This window comes from Armigeres subalbatus, chromosome 1 (genome assembly GCF_024139115.2).
Source record: "Armigeres subalbatus isolate Guangzhou_Male chromosome 1, GZ_Asu_2, whole genome shotgun sequence".
Classification (NCBI taxonomy): domain Eukaryota; kingdom Metazoa; phylum Arthropoda; class Insecta; order Diptera; family Culicidae; genus Armigeres; species Armigeres subalbatus.
In genome coordinates, this window is record NC_085139.1 from 255520800 (window position 1) to 255542812 (window position 22013).

The window sequence follows — 22013 nt, forward strand, 5'->3', positions numbered from 1 at the left end:
AAAAAGGCTTGGAAGCTTCCTCTCTAGAGGCCGGGGAATCTTCTTTTAAGCTTTCTTCTTTAAACTGTTTTATCTTTTCTCCTTCTTTTAAAAAGCTCGGAAAGCTATTTTCAAAACGCTCTCGAAGGTTCGAAAGCCCTCCCTTAAATAGGCTCGGAATTCTTTTTTCAAGAGGCTTGGAACCGTACTCTCGAAAGCCTCAGAAGCGTCCTTTCAAGATTCTCAGAAGTCTCATTTTAAGTGGCTCGAAAACCTTCTTTCAAGAGGCTCAGAAACCTTTTTTAAAGTGGTTTGGAAGCATCCTTTCATCTAAAAGAGTCGGAAGGCTCTCTTAAAAAAGCTCGGAAGGTTTCTTCCAAGAGGGTCGGAAGCCTCCTTTCTAATGATTCGGAAGCCTTCTTTCAAAAGGTTTCGAACCTTCCTTCAAGAGGCTCGGTTTTTTTTTTCAAGAGGCTTGGAAGTGTCCATTTAAGATACTCCGAAGCCTCCTTTTAAATGGTTTGGAAGCCTTCTTTCAAAGGCTCGGAAGACTCCCTAAAAGCACAAATCTAACTGCTTACTACTTGATTTGGTCGTATATCAACTATAGAATCTCGTGTATGACAAGTGTACTAGTCGGGCTCTTTTGAAAAGCTCGAAAGCTTCCTTCCAAGAGGCTCGAAAGCCTCCTTTCGAGTGGTTCGGAAGCCTCCTTTCAAAAGGCTTGAAGCCTCCCTTTAGGAGGCTCGGATTTTTTCCTTCAACAGGCTTGGAAGCGTCCATTCATTTTTTAAGAGGCTTAGATGCGTATTTTCAAAAGGGCTCAGAAGCGTCCTTTCAAGATACTCAGAAGCCTTATTTCAAGTGGCTCGGAAGCCTACTTTCAAGCCTCCCTTGAAGGTGTTTAAAAGCCTTCTTTCAAGAGACTCAGAACCCTCTCTTCAAGGGGCTCGGAATTCTTTCTCCAAGAGGCTTGGGAGCATACTTTCAGCTCAGATGCGTCCTTTCTAGATGCTCAGAAGCCTCCTTTTAAGTGGCTCGAAAAGCGCTTTTCAAGAGACTCGGAAGCCTTTCTTCAAGAGGCTCGAAAGGTTCTCTCGGAAGAGACGCGGAATCCTACTTTCAAGAGGCTCGGAAGCCTCCTTTCAATACGCTCGGAAGCCTTCAATAGTCAAAAAAAATCTGTAGGAAGCTCGATGTATGAACTTAATTTGAATTGAGAAGTTTCAAAGTAAATGAAAATTTCAGAAATTATTTATGCAAAGCCATATGTTTCGTTAGTTTTCAGGCTCACTTTTCATATATCTTAAGAGTTACGAAAAACATAGGGGTACCTCAATTAATGCAAAAGCTCGAAGGGGTACCTCTCAAGAAAAAGGTTGAGAACCGCTGATCTAAAAAATAATAAATTTTTTGAATTTATACTATCCCGGTATTGTTGCATCGAAAACGAATTTGCGGTCAACCAGGCGAATAGCCATTAATATGACTTTTAATCTATTTGGTATGAATTTATTTCTGAGTGTTGATCCCGTGTGAAAAAGTACCTAAATATTAAGTTGTTTCTACCTAATGTTAAGTTCAAATAGGTTTAAACAACCTAAATTTAAGTTCAACCACTTTAACCTAGCGTTGGCTTCCCCCATCGTACTGCTATCGTTGGGTGGTTTTCTTTCTCTGTTTTTGACATCAAAGGATGGAATGAAAGAGATGCCAGATCGAAAACAACTCAAAATTTGGGTTGTTTGATCTACCCGTGCAGAAGAGGACGGCAATAGCGCTGTTAATCGATCCCTTTGTTTTCTTCCACACGCTTAGTTCACTCTACCTATTTATGGGTACTTGATTCACCCATATTTGGGTAAACCATAATTATGGGTGAAACATACCAATAATATCAGTAAAGTTAACTTATAATGTTGGTGAAGCATGCTTTACCCATATATGGGTAAATGAGTTTACCCATATTTGGATGAAAAATAAAACATTTTCGTTCCCCAGTCGACAACATTCAGTGTGCTCCTCGGTCGTGTTAACAATTCATTCCATGATTTGGAAAACACTAATTTAAGGATGTTTTTATTATTCACTGGTGAATATTCAACTCGGTAAGTAATGACAATGGCTAGAAGCATTTTATTTATACTTTACACGTACATTTTCATCCGTAATTTCAGATTTTGCTTCCGGCCGGACATCGACTACTAGGAAACTGCAGTCGGCAGTAATGAAATCTATAGGTATACCTTGTGAGTATAAATTCATCATGCAGGAAATTCGGTAGAAGGAGGATTTATAGCGACTGCCAGAATGAAGCGAGGGATGTTATTCATTTCAAACTAAAATGTTTTACAACATATCCAACACGGTGGGCAACATATCCACGTCCTACCGGTCAAAAATCATCAACTGTTGGTTAGCCATGGAATAAGATGCAACATAGATGAGCAGTATAGGTAGTTAGCAACAAGCGCAATAATATACTGCTTCAGAAAATGTTAATTCCTTGTAGTTCATTGTTACATAATTTACATAAATAAAAATGATGTTTGTCACGTTATTCTAAAGGTATTGTTTTCATTTGATATTAAGAAATCGGAATATTTAAAATGCAATTTCAAATCTTTAATGGAAACGGCCCCCTGGTAAAAGCTAAAAAAAGTACCTATATTTGGGTAATATTCACCTATAAACTGTTCCTATACTGAAACCAGGGGACTGAAGAGAAGGCTAATACGCCTACCCAGCATTCATTCAATATGGCGTACAATGTTTTTGTTTTAATTTCGTTTGATTCATGTTAACAAAATATCCGAAGTATCGACGAGCTACTTTTCGACATAAAGAAGCCATACAAACACAAAAGGCTCGATGTACCTCAACCAATTGCAAGTTTTCGCCAGGAGAAGTTAAATGCCGATAATTAGCACTAACTGCGTACGAACCAATCACCCAAAATGAGTGCTGAATTCGGGTATACTACCCAGAAACTGGGTACCAAAAACAGAAGTACCAAAAGCGATGTTGGGTAGAGTGCCATTGTACCGCGGATGACAGGCGTTTCACCCTCCTGACTGAAACACCCAAATATGGGTAAACGGGGATTCACCCATATTTAGGTATGTGCACTTTTTGGTGATTTTAGGTACTCTTCACCCATTTTTGGGTGAACTGAAGTAAGCGTGCACGTTTTCTTTCCAAAAAGGAAAGCGGACAGTGAGTCAACTGTGGCTTTTGATCGACGAAGCAGCCAACCTTCACGCTCATTTTTTTCTACTCAATAGTGAGTAGTTTTGTATTGCCGTCTCTTTTTTTCCCACAGAAATTTTACTCACTTTTGAAAAAAAGTGGAACCACTCAAAATTTGAGTAGTTCCACTTTTTTTCAAAAAGTGAGTAAAATTTCTGTGGGAAAAAAAGAGACGGCGATACAAAACTACTCACCGGTGAGTAAAATCAAAATGAGCGTGTGTTGCCATCCAGTTGGTGCATCCAAGGACGGAAATCTTCGTTTTACTATCAGTTACATCGATGCTCAGGAGGCAGCTTCGTCATTGATTCGTGTTTTTTTTTATCAGACGCTTGGCAATGCACGAACGAACATCTTGCAGCATGCTGTCAAACTTCCATACCAAATTTACCACCCGATCCTCAATAGCCGATTGATAATCGAGCGTAAAAAACGAATATCTACCGGGGCTGAAATGAATATTTTGAATTGCGGTTGATTTGCACCGATAAATGATGATTATTTTACTTTATATACTAAACAGATGCATATATTTTAGGAATCTGACTTCAAAATGTTGAATCCATGCACCGCAGTATGAAATGATATTCATATTTTGAGATTTCAAATTGAATATCAATGTGCCAAGCTGAAGATTCATTTTGACACCGCACAAAACAACGCTTGCTGCTGTTCGTGCACATGCCGTCCTATTCATTCGCACATTCAAATTCGGGAAGGACTAGCAACTTGATTGTGTGTTGGATGTCAGCTGTTTGAGTGTAGTCTGAGACGAGACCTGCAAAGAGGAAAAAATGTAACTTCAGCTGCTGCCAGTCAACTGCTGTCACGAACTGTCAGGTGCAACCAGCAGCTTTTTGAATGAAAGTATTGGTATCCCAAATAAAATATTCCACATCATTTTTGTTTTACCAAGACTTTTTTACTTTAACGAGTATTCCAAACCTTCCGTTTAGCTTGGTTATAATCAGTAATAAACCTGTGTTTTGTTCCCGGTATAAAAATCCTTATGAAAATGAATTAACTATTTCGTGAATTGGATACACTTTTATTGTGCTCAGAAGGGTCCACCTGGGGCTTAGGTGAAACAGTCAAGTAAACAGTTGAAACTCGATGGTCAACTGTGATGAAAAGAAGAACAAGTGTCAAAACAAGAAAAAAGAAGCAGCGTCTTTGCAGGTCTCGTCTCAGAGTGTAGTTGAACTGACTTTTTCTGTCCCTGGGTGCATCAAAAGTGCAACTTTTTTTTTTTTTGCTTCCCGTCTGTGAGGTGAATGAGCCAGAACGTAGGTCAGTGATCCAGCTGAGAAGATTTAGTCGACCAAGAATACGTACACGCAAAAAAATATTGCAGTCGAAACTACCATTCCGAGGGTTATTTTAAGAATATGCACGGACGATTTTCAGCAGGTAACAAACCCGTTTGATTTTACCATGCGCGCAGTAAAAATCAACTGTGGCCAGGGATATAGCGCAGCTGTCAACCCCATACAGATGCACCGTAGTAAACATGAATTTGACACTTTTGGAAATTCTGACAGTTTTGGGCATTCTGACATTTTCGGTTTGTGCACGCTTAATTCAGTTGACCTTTTTCCATGAGTTTCAACTGGGTTAACTCCTGTAAACGACTCGTTTTTTTGGCGTGCACGTGCAAGTGCACTACACGATTCAGAGAAATAAATAATTTTTAAGTTATAAATCTGTGTAAGTCAACGAATTAAAGAGTAAACATATCTAGATGTGTATTTCATGTTTGATACGGTGATTTTGACTTTTGCTATACCCCTGACTGTGGCCCATGCGGAATGTTGTCAAATGAACTGAAACAGTAGTGAATTTCTCTGAAACCATGGTAAATTTATTGAAATTCCATGATAGTTTTAAAAACAGAGCATATAGTCTACAAAATAGTAGTTTTTACAACGAAATTTTTTTCTGTGTAGTGATTTTTATTACGAAATAAAAACCAGTGGTCATTCACTGAAACATACACGCCGCACCAACTGCTTGTTTCGCCAAAATTAAACGCCGCTCAATGGTTGCCAACTATTTTATTGCCGAATCTCCTATCACTGGTACGCAGTGACCAAAATTCTGTCATATTTGCCAACACTGGTAAAGCAAAACAAACAATTCAAGACAAAATATTCAAAACGACTTATCTGCTTTTGTAAACAAAGATTCAAACGATGATTCGACGAATCTGATAGCTCTCCCACGCAAACTAATACCACAGACAAACAGACGTAACACTGAGGAAATTCCCATCGACCATGATCTCAACAGTAGTTTTAAATTCAACTGCTTGCGAGTTTCACATCCAGGGGGCGCGCGCATCGTATACCTGTGTATTTGACATCTCACACTAGCGCCTTCTGTTGACATTGTTGTACTAAACTTTGTTTCGTACAACATGCACGTTAGGTGGTGGCAAAATAACTGGGCGATGGATTTTGAAACAAATTGTTCTAGCTGTTACGTCTGTTTGTCTGTGCTAATACCATCAATAGGTAGATGAAGGCTTCCGCTACCTGTTGATGGTGTTGGTTTGCGTGGGAGAGCTCTCAGGTTCGTCAAATCGTCATTTGAATCTTTGTTTACAAAAGCAGATAAGTCGTTTTGAAAATTTTGTCTTGAATTGTCAAATTCACACTGCAGGACAAAAAGTCCGAGATTTTGTATTCAACTAATCACTTCTACTGATGCTGCTGCTACTGCCTCGGCTGCTGCTACATATTATCACATGTAAAATACTCTTTATTTCAAATTGAAATATTTAAGTGACATAAGTTTATGAACTGTGTTTGCTCTACAGTGATGGCTGAGCCAAAATGCTGTCGAATATTTAAGTACGGGAGAGGAAGAGTACTTGGATGAATCACAGCAGGAAATGGATCCAATGGCTGCTGCGTGTGGGGCCCTCCTTGGCCGTGCGGTAATACGCGCGGCTACAAAGCATGACCATGCTGAGGGTGGCTGGGTTCAATTCCCGGTGCCAGTCTAGGCAATTTTCGGATTGGAAATTGTCTCGACTTCCCTGGGCATAAAAGTATCATCGTGTTAGCCTAATGATACACGAATGCAAAAATGGTAACTTGGCTAAGAAACCTCGCAATTAATAACTGTGGAAGTGAATACTAAGCTGCGAGGCGGCTCTGTCCCAGTGTGGGGATGTAATGCCAATAAGAAGAAGAAGAAGAAGCTGCTGCGTGTGAATCGGAACTGTACCATGAGTTTCCGGATATTTTTGACTATGTGGGAGTCCGAGATAATCTGTCCAGCTCATGCGATGAAAATGACAACGAAGATGCAGAAAACAAGAAGTTATCCTTTCATGCTGATTTTATCGTCAAAAAATACACCACACACTTAGCTCATTTCACAGTATTCGGTAAATTTTACCGAAATCTCAACAGCAAATCTGTTCGGTAATTATTTTAATTTAATTTGTATAAGAATAGATTTCAAGTAAACAGTTGAACCATGATGAATTAAATATCCAGTATATAACATTATAAACGTAATTATCTGAGGTAGAATAATAATAGTAGGGAGTTCCTACTGGAGCTAGTCCTGGGACGGAGGACAGAGCGAGCGGACAGCGGCTGGAGCAGCGGTTCTCAACCTGGGGTACAAGTAGCCCTAGGGGTGCCTTCGCTGGCCCCAGGGGGTACCTTGAACAAAAATGCGTAATGGCGGACGTAGTACAATTCCAAGCAAAATATAAATGAACATCGTCAAAAATATCCGGAAACTCATGGTACAGTTCCGATCCACACGCAGCAGCTTCTTCTTCTTCTTATTGGCATTACATCCCCACACTGGGACAGAGCCGCCTCGCAGCTTAGTATTCACTTCCACAGTTATTAATTGCGAGGTTTCTTAGCCAAGTTACCATTTTTGCATTCGTGTATCATTAGGCTAACACGATGATACTTTTATGCCCAGGGAAGTCGAGACAATTTCCAATCCGAAAATTGCCTAGACTGGCACCGGGAATTGAACCCAGCCACCCTCAGCATGGTCATGCTTTGTAGCCGCGCGTATTACCGCACGGCCAAGGAGGGCCCCACACGCAGCAGCCATTGGATCCATTTCGTGCTGTGATTCATCCAAGTACTCTTCCTCTCCCGTACTTAAATTTCCGACAGCATTTTGGCTTAGCTGGTCCATCACTGTAGAGCAGACACAGTTCAGAAACTTATGTCACTTAAATATTTCAATTTGGAATAAAGAGTATTTTACCTGTCATAATATGTAGCAGCAGCATCAGGGTCGTTTGGTCGAATGGGTCATTTGGCCGAAAGGGTTGTCTGGCCGACAGGGTCGTTTGGCCGAAAGGGTCGTTCGACCGAAAGGGCCATTTGGACGAAAGGGTTGTTTGGCCGACATGGTCGTTTTGCCGAGAGGGTCGTTTGGATCAATGGGTCATTTGGCCGAATGGGTCACTAAGCCGAATAGAACATTTGGCCGAATAGGTCATTTATGTGAATAGTAGTGAGAAATTAAGAATGAGAAGAGAGACGTCTCATTTCTCACTTGTTGCTCCTCTTTTTTACAGTGGGAAGTGAGTGCCCGAACACAATGTGAACGGCAATACGGCAGAACGGAACTGCGGCAGAGCGGAATTGTTCTAAAACTGCCGTTGCCGTTCTGCCGTTGCCGCTTTGCCGCTAACCAACCCACAATGTGAACGGTTCAAAGGCGATACTGACAGTTCAAAATAGCCACAAACAGTTTATTTTTGTAACATTGTTGTCATTATTTTCACTTTTATTAGTATAATAAAAGGAGGGTATCATGACTTGCTGTTTCTTCAAAAATATATACATTAGTGAGCAGATTTTTAGGCAAAATTATATTTGTTTACAAATCATCTTAAAAAGTACCTTAGGCATTCTCATTCGTTGATCTTGATTGGGACGTTTGACGTTTACCGCTTTGCTGTTTCGCCAAGTTCCAAATTTCTGAAATTTAGTACAATGTCACTTTTGCCGCAGCGCCGTCATTGTGGGCTGCACCATATAGTTCCATGTGTTGGAAATTTGCCGTTACCGTTCTGCCGCATTGCCGTTCACATTGTGTTTGGGCACTGAGAAATGAGGAGTGAGAAGTGAGACGTCTCTCTTCTCATTCCTAATTTCTCATTTTTCAATAAACTATTCGCCTAAATGAACTATTCTGCCAAATGTTCTATTCGGCTTAATGACCCATTAAGCCAAATGTCTCATTTGTTCAAACGACCCTTTCGGCCAAATGACCCTTTCGGCCAAACGATCCTGTCGGCCAAATGACCCTTTCGGCCAAACAACCCTTTCGGTCAAACGACCTTTTCAGCCAAATAACCCTCTCGCCAAATGACCCTTTCGGCCAAGCAACTCTTTCGGCCAAATGACCCTTTCGGCCAAATGACCCTTTTGGCCAAATGACCCTTTCGGCCAAATGATCCTTTCAGCCAAACGACCCTTTTGGCGAAATGACCCATTCGGCCAAACGAGCCATTCGGTCAAACGACCCTTTCTGCCAAATGGTATATTCCGCCAAACAACCTGACCCTTCCCCTCAGAAAAGACATCATTACGTCTGTGATATCTGTTATCATTACCATTTTCTGGTAGAAATAACGGCCCACAGGAGGGATTCTTTTGGCATGGAATTAAATACAAGGAACAACGAAGGAGCAGGCGCGGTGATTGTTCTTACAAGAAGTGGGAAGCTGCAGTGACGTCGCAGGCAGCTGTAGCAAGTACCAGCAGTACGGACAAGACTGATGAGAATCAGGGAATCAGAAGTTAGTATCCAAGAATAGGATGTCCAAAATCGGAAAGGAGTACTACCTCGGATTAGCTACAACTTGGAGGTGCAGAAGCGAGTCAACGAGCTTTAAGACTTCATGAAGGACATGCACAAGATCAAGCTACTAGTGATACTATTAGCAGCTGAACACGAACATAATGCGCTCAAAAGGAGAGCTGAAGTAGCTGAAAAGACGCTGAAAGAAGCTACGGTGCATACAGCAGTTGAGGCACAGCAGACACCAAAGATCCCCCGAAATACTCGCACAGAAAAACGAGCCAAGAACTCGTCTGGAGAGCAGAAAGTCCAGAAAAAGCAGCGGGACGTGCAGGATTGTGCCAGCGTGCTTATGGAAGGCGATTGGCACAGCGTGAAAAGGCAGCGAGAGAAGAGGAAGAAGCAGGAGGAAAATGTGAAAAATAAAAGGAAACAAAAGAAAAAAGAGAATCGTTGATCTCCACTGGGGTAGATGATTAAGGAGAACGCCTTGATAGTCGAAGCGAGCGATAAAATGACGTACGCACCGATCCTAAAAATGGTGAGAGATAACTCGGAGTAAAGCACTTGAGTGAGAAAGGATGAGGGCTAGGCGTACCCAAAATGGAGAGTCGCTATTCGACCTGAAGAAGGATATCACGATCAAGAGCTCGGCCTTACGGCCTTGGTCAGTGAAGTAAACACAGCGTTGGTACCATAGCACTCACCTGGCGATCCGGTATAGTGTAGGAACACGAATGCCGACGGTACGACGATAGATAAGGACTACTGGGCGAATGTGGAAGATGAAGGAATTCTATTTGGATCATTTTATCAAAGCACTTCGAACAGACAAAGCTTGATGCAGATGAGTTGACGGAAACGCTAGCGAGGGCTTGCGATGCGACAATGTCGAGGAAACTGGAGCCAAGAAACAGAACAATTTCTGAAATGCCGTTTATGGATATTTCGAAGATTCGACTAATTTTAGGACTGCTTCAATAAAAATATCATATATTGTTTGTATAATGCGTTAGTACGATTTTCATCCAAAGAAATAAGAAAAAACACTTATCTTTTCGTCGAAGACAAATCACTGATCTTTTACATAGTTTTAGAACAGAAATTATCCCCCTTTCCAAGGAAAACGAAAGTAGTTTCTAACAGATATGATTCCAATTTAGACAATATTGCACTAGAGTAAAGATTTGTGTGTGGCAATTATATTACTAACCGCCAACGGGGAAAATGCAAATGCTCCGAATTTCCTTTATTGGGAAGCATGAAAAAAAAAATGAATCATGAAATATGGCGCATTAAATATCATCGGTATTCCTTGTTCAACTTATCGTACTGACTGTCGTCTAACTGCTCTAGGTTTATGGATATTGTTTGTGTATTGGTTCTACGGTTAAATTCTCAACTATCTAAACAAGTCGATCTTTGGAGAGAAGTTAAAGAAATATGATGTTAGCGAACTTTTTTGGAAATCTGATCAATTAGCTCATTGATTCGATCGCTCTTGCCTCGCAGTGTCTTGGGGTGTGGTCCAATCATTTGAATGAACTGCGGAACATCTGGGGAAACCTACGAGATCAAATATTGGTTAAACACCGCAAAACGATGGACTAATATTAAATACATACGTTAACAAACTTAGCCAAGGCCTTCATCGTTCGGAAGAGGTGCTCTTCCGATGGTTCTGAGTTGAAGAACTGAAGCAGGGCCATCGAGATCTCCACCGCTACGTCGTCGAATACCACAGTTTTGACTTCCTTACAGGCTAAGTTGTGGACCAGCGCAGTGCCGAGTTCCTTCAGTCGGGGACAGGCGGACAGCAAACAGTGCACGGCCACCTTCGTAGAGGCACGGATATTCGAAATCGATTGGTTGTTGTATTGCCACTCGGAGATGTAAAGCAGCCACTCGGAGGCGTTGTCGTTCTCGAACAAGTTGCACATCTAAAATAAGGATACGGTAAGTTAATATTTTGCAGACTCACAACGGGCGGAAACTTACAAAGAGAGCTATTGCCTGTTGTTCCTCTGGGGGATGTCTGTCAATGTCTTGGGCAAAGTTCATCAGCACGTGATCTCGTCTGTCTTGGTGAAGCAGCAAAATGATGTCGTCCTTTAGAGCAGCGTTGGCCAACGCACGGATCAAGTGGACGCGAACTTCGGTCGATAGAGAATTATCCCGAAGCATTCGTCCAACGAATACCAGGAAACTGTCACCCAAAGCCCAGGCTCCTTCTCCCAATAGCAGATACTGATGAAGTTCGTCCACCGCTACCTGTTCCTCTTCGGATAGTTTCCCATCGACTAAGTTGACGAGACATTCTAATTCGAGTTTTGGCTATAAGAAAATCGTATTTAGTATCTAAATGAAGCTCAACTAATAAAATTGCAACTCACATCAACTTCCTTAAAAATAATCGGTGGTTCACGATTCCTCTTGCGCTCCTCCTCCGCCAATCGCTCAGCTTCCTCCTCCTTGCGTACCTTCTCCGACGGCAACATCTCCGGCGGAATGGATCCATTCACACCGTTGCTGCCGTTCATCGATTCCGCTTCACCCTCAGACATTCCGGTGGAGTTCTGGTCTGATTCAGCCGAACCTTGCGCCCGGTCCTTCTTGGACTTCTTCTCTTTCTTCTTACTCTTCTTGTCGATCTTGTCGCGGATCTTATTCCGTCGTTCGGTCAGCTCCTGCGACTGCTGGCGAGCCTGTTCGATTTGAGTGTTCAGCTGGTCGAAACCGGGACTGGGTGCACGCGGTGGCCCTCCCCGAAGGAAGTCCGATTCGTGCTGGAAGTTTGCCGTCGGATCACCGCCCGAATCGAGACTGGCAATCAGCGGGGCGAGACTTTGCCCGAGCGGTGTGGACAGGAACTCCTGTGGCAGGTCTAGAATGTACTTTGGGATGCCAACGCCGCACAGGAACTGGCACAGGTCCTCGCTGAAGGTGTTGCAGTTGTGGCGCAGGAGGTTGTAGTTGGTGCCTCTGCGGATGTTTGAAATAGATTTTCGAGATTAATTCAGATGCTATAATATAGTATTTCACAGATTTGAGAACCTGGATTTATTGGATCAACCAATTCATTATCTCCATGTCATAAGGAGAGATATAAAGATGGGAAATGAATTTTTGAATAAAAACCCTTTCCACACTGTGACTGTGCCTGTTTCATTATTGGATTTGGTGACCAAAGGAGGAATTCCGTTTCATTTTCATCTCGCTCAACATCCATTTCAACTCGCTCCATGAAAGCCAAGAGCCCCATACGCCTGTCACTGCAGTGTTAGGGCGCAATCGTTAATGCGAACATTTTTATATTCGGTTAGTTACTGCAAATAACTTCTTTTTCTAGTCCTTTTAATCTAGCAGGTATCTCAAGCATACCACATCCTTATATTGCTGCATGATTGAGTGTTTAATTTTGATAAAATATCGAAAACAAAAGTTTGCATAAAAATTGCCTCGCTATAACAAAAAGGTGGTAGAAAATTAACACTGTTGTTTACATTTTAGAACCAGCACATGTCGGGGTAGGGATTCAGTGCTTCGCCTTCTCCCCCTGATGAAAGCAAAACAAACCGAATTCATGGGTTATTAAAACGGAATAAATCAGAGACAAACCCGCGAAGTTACTCTCCTCTAAGTAATCGGATTCTTATATTATTCTACACGATTGACCGAAATGAGTTCCATTTCGAAGCTGGCTACCCTTCCTTATACGACCCCTCCCATGGCTATATTTCAAGTACTACTGGTTCTAGTATAGGCGAAGTATATTTTCGGTATATTCTAGAAAGCAAATTTAGGGAGCTGGCCATTCTAAGCAATCAGACAACATGTCGAGGGCATATATGACATTGTCTTAATGGATATGCTTCCAGTTGTTGGGATGTTCCAAACATAGATTGTAGCAGGTCAAAACCAGGTGGTAAGTACGCTAGAGCGCGAATCTATAGGTAAATCAAAGTGCGTCGATTGTAGCGACAAGCACCAAGGTAGCGAGACCCGGCAGAAGATTTCTACCCGTCTGGATCCCATCAGAATCAACGTTATGAACAATTTTCCGGTAAAAGTTCTTGTAGGAATTTTTTGGGGAAAACTCTGGATAAATTATTGTAGGAAATTTTCAGAGAAATTCACGGTGTAAATTCCGGAGGAATTTCTGGAGGAACTTCCGGAGGAATTCCCGGGGGAACTTCCGGAGGAATTCCCGGGGGAACTTCCGGAGGAATTCCCGGGGGAACTTCCGGAGGAATTCCCGGGGGAACTTCCGGAGGAATTCCCGGGGGAACTTCCGGAGGAATTCCCGGGGGAACTTCCGGAGGAATTCCCGGGGGAACTTCCGGAGGAATTCCCGGGGGAACTTCCGGAGGAATTCCCGGGTGAACTTCCGGAGGAATTCCCGGAGGAACTTCCGGAGGAATTCCCGGAGGAACTTTCAGAGGAATTCCTGGAGGAACTTTCGGAGGAATTCCAGGAGGAACTTCCGGAGGAATTCCCGGAGAGACTTCCGGAGGAATTCCCGAAGGAACTTCCAGAGGATTTCCCGGAGGAACTTCCGGAGGAACTTCCGGAGGAATTCCCGGAGGAACTTCCGGAGGAATTTTTCCTTTCTGCCAAACGAACCTTTCGGTCAAATGACCCTATCGACCAAATGACCCTTTCGGCAAAATGACCTTTTCGGCCAAATGACCTTTTCGGTCAAATGGCCCATTCAGCCAAAAGGCCCTTTCAGCTAAATGACCCTTCGGCCAAACGACCCTTTCAGCAAAACGAGCTTTTCGGCCAAAGAACCTTATCGGCCAAATTACCCTTTCGGCCGAACGACCCTTTCGGCAAAACGAACCTTTCGGCAAAACGACCCTTTCCGCCGAATGACCTTTTGGGCCAAATGATCCTAAGTGGCCAAATGACCCTATCGGCTAAATGACCCTTTTGCCAAACGACCCTTTCGGCCAAATGATCCTTTCGGCCAAATGAATTTCGGCCAAATGATCTACTCGGCCAAATGGTATAGTCGGCAAAACAACTTTCGGCCTAGTGGCATTCGGCCAAATGGCATTCAGCCGAACGGTATTCGGCCAAACGGCCCTTCCCCAGAATTATTGCTAATTTTGCTCTAACTATTTTTAAAATCGATTGTTCTAGACCAACATTTGAAAAAAGGGGAACAGCCCAAATTTATTCTTTTCCGTTCTTTGCCTATGTATTTAGACAAGGGACCAGCAAAAATAAATTTTGGCTGTTACACCCTTCACAAATAATGATCTAGAATTAACCACAAATAAATGAATCTGCCAATATTTTGGCATCCATCCTCTCCAACACCTTCATGTTTCAGAGATAAGCCAGCCTATCTCTTTAATTAGGATAATAATAATAATAACCTTTATGTTTTTCATATTTTTTTCTCAATCTATTTTCAGTTCGTGAGACTTATTTTATCTCGACCAGAAAATTATTATGGATTTGATTATTTCTACTATTGCTACATATCCTATTGTAGCCAGTTATGCCAGTCTTTTGTTCATTCTTATGCTCAGAGCTTAAAATATTTGATTATTTTTTATGAAGCCCATCGGCCTTCTTTTTCACTTCACTTCTAAACATATTCATATTCGGCTCTGCACCGTCAATTTTCAGAATGAATATGGGTCAGTGAGTATTTATTTGAATATCACAAATTATTAAATAATCGTAAAACTGAACACATGTTGGATGATTTAAATAAATACACGCATAGATCAAATCCCGATGTTCAATTGAGGGGCATTTTTAGCGCCAAATGTCAATGTTGTCAAGGCTAATTTTGTTTTTTTCGCGCGCAGTTACCATACTCAGTTGTAATCAATTGAATGACTTTATGAAGAAGTAAACTGAGTAAGTTATTCTATGTTTTGAATAATCAAAACACGAATGTCAAAAGTCGGAGTGAATGTGCTTCATGAAATTGAATATTTTATGCTTGCTGGTTATGCTGGTTTACAACCAAATACTGTTCATTAATCTAAAGCACTTCTCCTGTACAGCATTTCCATGTGATAAAATCAAGATGTTAACAACGAATGACCAGCTGGAAGCGTGACAAAACTGATGCTAAAAAATGGAATAACTTCAAAAAATTGAGAAACTTGGCAAACCGCGAAATTAAACGGGCAAAACGTGAATACTTTGCATTTAATCTTAACGCAGACCTACCATCAAAACAACTATGGAAAAATATTAAAAAACTTGGACTTAAACAAACACATTCAAAAGCAGGTGGAGGAGATGTCTGTGCTGAAACTCTAAATCGCTATTTCACTTCACACTGTGTGCCACATACATTCAACGACTCACTGAATGACTCAGTATCTCAATCTCGTTTTTCATTTAAATGTGTAACCAATGACGAGGTTCTAGGTCAATTTGCTAAAGCTTCATGTGATGCTGTTGGAGATGACCAATTTCCTTTAAAAATCTTGAAAATGTCTTTGATTGTTATTCTTCCCTACATTACCGATATTTCCAATTTTAGCATAACTAGCTCCGAATTTCCTAGTGATTGGAAAACTGCAAAGGTAATACCAATAGAAAAAAACGGACAATCCTAAATCAGAGAAAGACTATCGACCTATAAGTATTCTTTGCGCTTTATCGAAAATATTTGAATCCATTCTCTCTAATCAGCTTAATGAATATTTAACGCAACATAATTTGCTATGTACACTTCAATCAGGATATCGCACAACTTGCAGTACAGTTACAGCCTTGATTAGAATTGAAAATGATATTCGAGAGGCGCTTGATAACAAAATGGCAACTTTAATGGTTTTATTAGACTTTAGCAAGGCATTTGACTCAATTAACCATCACTTACTTTGTGATAAGCTTTTTCAAAACTTCAAACTTGATCAACCTTCAGTAAACCTAATGTTTTCCTACTTAACAGAAAGGCTCCAATTCGTTGAATTTAACAACAAACGGTCTAAGAAAATATCGGTATCATGTGGTGTACCTCAAGGGTCTATACTGGGTCCCCTGCTATTCTCGATGTACATAAATGATCTACCCCTTGCACTATCATTTTGTAAGTTCCATTTATACGCTGATGATTGCCAGTTGTATATTTCGGGCAAACATAGTGATCTTCCGGAAATAGTTAGGAACATGAACATCGACATTAATAATGTGATCAGATGGTGTGATAATTTTGGATTTGGACTAACACTAAACACCAAGAAAGCCCAATCCATTATTTTTTATACAAAACGTATGTGTGTGCGAGATGCCCCGATGATAAAAGTTGGGGATAACATTATTGAATATTCTGAAACAGTTAAAAACCTTGGAATTATCATGGATTGCAATATGAATTGGAATGCTCAAGTTAATGCTGTGTGTGGTAAAGTATACAACGCTCTCCATAACTTAGTAATATTAAGACATTACACCCCTCAACATATGGCTAGATCTCAAATTATTCCACTTTTGGATTACGGAGATGTACTATTTGGACTTGTTTCTCAAAGGAACCTCAGAAAACTGACACTAGTTTTTAACACTATTACAAGATATGTATTCAATTTAAGAAAGTTTGACCACATATCAAATTACGCCAATCTACTTCTTAGATGCAGTTTTTCTAACCATCTTAAGATTAGAACATGCACACAAATGTTTAAAATACTTAGCAACCCTCCTAAATATCTCGAGAACTTTTTCACTTCTAGGCGTTCAGCAAGAACACCGTCACTGATTGTTTCGAGATACTACACAAATTACTTGAAGGATTCATTTCGTCACCGCGCGGTCAAATTATGGAACGAGTTACCGTCAAATTGTAGGCTTGAAAGACATTTTCATTCGTTTAAAAATAGAATTACATCATTTTTCAACCGTAGTTAGAGTACAATGGCATTCTGCAATTAGTTATAGTTATGGTATCATATACTTTGAAAACCTTTAAAGGTTATTTATGTTACTATATAGATTATTAAATAAATAAATAAATAATCTCTGACGTTGCGTTTGGAACGAGAACGGAGAGACAAGGCCATCAGGACGATGTTTGCCTTGGAGAAGGAATACATCCAACGAAAGTACGACCTGCTTCATACCCAACTGGATGACGATGGAGATGCAGTTAGTGTTCGTAGCCGTTGCAACCGTGGAGCGGAGAAAGTTGAAGATTGGATCACCCGTAACCCGGCTGTGACCATCAGTGCCAATTCTGGAAACAAACCCACCGAACTCACATCGCAGCTGGAACCAACGAATTCTGCCTATCAGAAACAGCAACAGCAACAGCAACTATTCGAAGTAGGCCAGGTGAATCCACATTCAGCTCCTGCAGTCACTTCGATTATATTAGCTACTTTCGCCCTTATGAAACAACAATGTCGCATTATCCTATTCTACAAACGTATCGATCTCGCATCCTACTACACAGCGACCACGCCATGCAAGAAAACAATGTGATGCCAATAGTCACAACGGCGGCGAGCGTGCAACAGTTTCCTAAACCCTCTGCGTCGGTCGATGCACACAATATGTTTGTGATTTCCCCAACAACAGCGTCGATGGTATTGTTTTCGTTGCCGTCACTGACCACTACACAGCCGATCAGTTTCATGCCATCATTCGGGAACTCATTTCTGCCACAGTAGTCGTTAGCAACTTACACAGCACAAGCGCAAGGTATATCATCGGTAACATCAACATGGTCATGCCGGCCCATCGTATCGCTCACTGCTGCACCGTCCTGTTTACACCACTCAACACCAACGAGTTCATCTAGCGGTTGACGTCCAGCTGAGGTACAATACGCAAACACGCAACCGATGTGCTTTCAGGTAAATGCTACTTCAATTTCGACCAGTATGATCAATATGAATCTTGGTGGGCAAGAGAATGTTTCATCAGCCAGTCAGCATGTGCAAGCTCCAATGGGGGTAGTGGGTATGGGATTGCTAATTTGCCAAATATGTACCGAAACTATGTTCGAAATCAACGGTTAGTTGAAGATAATCAAATACCTTAAATGCAGGACAATATAGCTAGTTATTTGCCAATAGGACAGTCAGGGAATCAGGTGCCAATTATTCCGAATACAATTCTCCAATTTCATCAAATTCAATCGTCAATAACTGGTGTTCAATCGACTGCGTACGCGCCTCCAGTGTCGTTAACTTCCGCGCACCCGGACTTAAAACTGGGTCCGAATGCTCAGCAGCTTGCAGCTCGTCATGTGGTCCCAAAAGAGCTTCCAGCTTTCGGTGGCAATCCTGCGGAATGGCCACTATTTTGGAGTAGCTACAATACTTCAACGCAGATGTGCGGCTACACCGAAGCAGAAAATCTCCGTTTGTAAATTACATGAACGCGATCATCAGTGCATCTAGTAGTGAGTGTATCGAGTGGGGTTACAGAAAGTACCAAGGCGGATCGACAGAAAGGAAAGGCGTTCGTCAATTCAGTTCGTTCGGAATCTTGTGGTCGGAATGATCAACGTTATCCAGAAAAGGTCACCGGTAGGGGTAAAAGTGTTATGGATTCAAAGTCAACGAATCCTCCTAAAGTGCGTCCATGTGCAGTGTGTCAAGTACATGGGCACAAACTAAAAAAATGTCCGATCTTCAAGGCGCAAATACTTGGTGAACGCTGGAAGGCCGTGCAAGATGCACTTTTGTGCAAACGTTGTCTATACCTTCATGGAAAGTGGCCATGTAAGGCTCCTGTTTGTGGGACAAATGAATGCCAACAAAATCACCACAAATACCTTCATCCCGGCAATCCAAACGTCGGAAATTCCTCGAGTGAGAATGCATCAAATTTAACTACAGGGGTAGTAACGGTACATCAACATCTGCAGCACAGGGTCCTGTTTGGTGTCATTCCGGTCAGTCTTCACGCCGATGGAAAATCGGTGCATACCTTTGCCTTCTTTGATGGTGGTTCGGATTTAACGTTATTAGACAACTCCATTGCTGAGAAACTTGGGGTCACCGGAGCTGTGTTTCTTCTCTGTATGCAGTAGACAAATGGTGTGAGGCGTACTGTAGAAGAATCGGGAAGAGTGATGCTGGAGATTTCCGGTAACAAAGGCAAAAGTTTTATAATTAAAGATGTCCACACTGTCTCTAGTTTCGATATGCCACGATAAACAATCGACTTCGAAGAACTTCAAACAAAATTCCCTTATCTGAAAGGACTCCCAATCGCAAGTTATGACGATGCTACTCCGGGAATATTAATTGGACTGGACAACACCAAGATAAAGGCAACGTTGAAGCTTCGTGAAGGTAGCGGAAGTCAAGGTCTGGAGAATAGGATTTAAAAGTGGTGCACCGAGTACTGCACGCATGCAATCGGTTAGCGAATGAAGACCTTCATGAGCTCGTCAAATCGTTTTTCACTGTCGAAGGTACTGGAGTAGGTTCAGACGAAATAGTCGAATCATCTAGCGAAAAACGGGCACGGAAAATATTGGAGGATACCACTGTTCGGTCAGAGTCGGGAGAGTTTCAAACAGGGCTTTTTGTGGAGGTACGACTTGGTGGAGTTTCCGGACAGCAAACCAATAATGACGGAGCGGAGGTTGCAGTGCCTTGAAAGACGACTGTCAGAGGACCCAATGTTGTACGACAAGGTGAGGGTAAAAATTGCTCACTATCTGCCCAAGGGTTATAATCATAAAGCAACCGAACTAGGTGTAATAGTAAACCCTAAACAGCCGGAGACGCTGCAGCAACGGTAAAAGGAATTTCATTTAATTCCATTCTGCTAAAAGGACCAGATCGTCTTCAGTCCTTACCGTTCAATGCGGATATCAAGGAGGTGTTCTACCAAGTGGTTATCCGACCGGAGGATCGTCAAGCACAACGATTTCTGTGGCGTAACAATCCGTCAGAGCAAATGGAAGTGTTTGTTATGGACGTCGCCATATTTGGAGCTACGTGCTCCCCAAGTGCTGCGCAGTTTGCGAAGAATCGCAATGCGATTGAATTGTCCAGAGAGTTTCCCCGAGCTGCAACCGCGGTTTTGGAGAACCACTATGTGGACGACTATCTTGATAGCGTCTACGAAGCAGTGGAGCTCGCAAGAGAAGTCAAAACGTTACATCAACACGCCGGGTTTGGACTCCGACACTGGTTGTCCAATAGTGTGGATGTGTTGGAGCAAATCGGAGAAAAACCGTCAGAAAAGTTTCGTGATGGACAAGGGCGTTGGGACTGAGAGAGTGTTGGGGTTAAGTTGGTTGCCGCAGGAAGACATCTTTACGTTCGCAATACAGTTCCGCGAAAACCTGAAGAGATTGCTGGACGGGAATACGCATCCCACCAAAAGAGAGTTGTTGAGCCTGGTGATGAGTATTTTAGACCCTCTTGGATTGGTAGTTGACTTTGTGATACACGGTCTTAGAAGTTTGGAGATCCGGAAGCACTTGTGACGACAAAATTCCAGAGTTACTGTTTACGTCGTGGAGTCGTTGGGTACGGGCACTACATAGTCTGGAGCAAGTACGAATTCAAAGATGTTATTGTCCCGGATATGGTCCAGAAGCCTTGGAAACACTAGAATTGCACAGTTTTGTGGATGTAAGTATTGCTGCTTATGCTGCAGCTCTTTATGTCCGGATTGTGGACCGTGGAACAGTTCAGTTTGTAGCGCCAAAAACCAAAGTGGCGCCCCTTAACTGTCAGTGCCAAGGCTTGAGCTCCAAGCAGCGGTACAAGGTTGATGAAGACAATTACGTCAAGCCATACTTTTCGTATAAACAGGAAAATACTGTGGAATGATTCTAACACCGTGTTAGCCTGGCTCATAGCGGATCAACGAAGGTTCCACCAGTTTGTGGCATTCAGGGTAGGAGCGATTTTGGAATCCACCAACGTCAACGATTGAAGGAAAGTACCCTCAAAATGAAATGTATCAGACAAAGCAACAAAATGGGGTTATGGTTCAGATGCCTCTGAAGGATCCCGGTGGCTTCGTGGACCATCGTTTCTCTACCACAATGAAGCAGAATGGCCAGGATGTCAGGAAGAAGAATGGAGCACAGCAGAAGAATAGCGGAATATAATAACGATCCATCGATGCAGCGTAACCGGAACGAAGCGCTTTTCCAAATGGGAACGATTTTTGCAAGCAAGGGGTATGTTAGACGATTTCTAAATAGCTGTCTTGGAAAGAGAAACCAAACAACTTGCCGTGCCTGACTACAAAGAATATTCGCAGGAAAGTGTTGCAGGAAGCAGAGATTATGGTGTTGAAATTGGTTCAACTTGAGGTCTACCCGCAAGAATTTGCTGTGCTAGAGGCGATGCAGAATGATTCGTCGCATCATCCGAGACAAATCGAGAAGAAAAGTCGTATCTACAAGTTAAATCCTTTTATCGGAGCAGATGGACTGATCCGCAAGGACGGGCGGATTGGTGCAGCTCCGACGCAAGGTTTCCGGTGATATAACCGAAAGAACACTACGTAACAATGCTGATTATCGACGGATATCACCGTCACCGAAAGCTTGCACACGCAAACAACGAAACCATCGTGAATGAGCTTAGTCAACGATTCCATGCGTCGATGATAAGAGTAGCTTTGGGGAAAGTAGCGAAGTCCTATTCGTTGTGTAAGGTACGCAAAGCGGTTTCACGACCACCTCGGATGAGCCCTCTCCCGGAAGCACGTTTTACTCCCTATATCAGGCCGTTCACTTTTACCGGGTTGGACTAGTTCAGTCCCGTAACTGTACGGGTAGGACGCACGAACGTGAAGAGATAGGCAGCATTATTTATCTGCCTCACAACAAGGGCAGTTCACCTTAAGGTAGCCTTTACGTTGTCGACCGAATCATGTAAACTTGCCATTCGTCGGTTTATAGCTCGCCGTGGTACACTGTTGGAAATATACTCTGATCAAGGAGTAAATTTCCAGAGAGCAAGAAAGGAGTTGCGCGAAGAAATTCGAAAGCTGAATCAAGAGTTGGCTTCAACCTTCACAAATGCAGC

At 42.3% G+C, this 22013-nt stretch overlaps 1 protein-coding gene across 2 annotated transcripts in view; it reads right to left on the reverse strand.

Annotated features, from left to right (window-relative positions):
- Positions 1 to 10000: 10000 nt before the first annotated feature.
- LOC134206846 (uncharacterized) overlaps positions 10001 to 22013 on the reverse strand; it is a 109213-nt gene continuing 97200 nt past the window's right edge. For both annotated transcript variants that reach the window (XM_062682577.1, XM_062682578.1), the window contains exons 5-8: positions 11418 to 12006; positions 11023 to 11358; positions 10650 to 10964; positions 10001 to 10590 (exon numbers count right to left, since the gene is read on the reverse strand). In XM_062682577.1, the coding sequence (XP_062538561.1) occupies positions 10474 to 10590; positions 10650 to 10964; positions 11023 to 11358; positions 11418 to 12006 (1357 nt within the window). In that variant the 3' untranslated portion in view covers positions 10001 to 10473. The remainder of the gene's footprint in view (positions 10591 to 10649; positions 10965 to 11022; positions 11359 to 11417; positions 12007 to 22013) is intronic.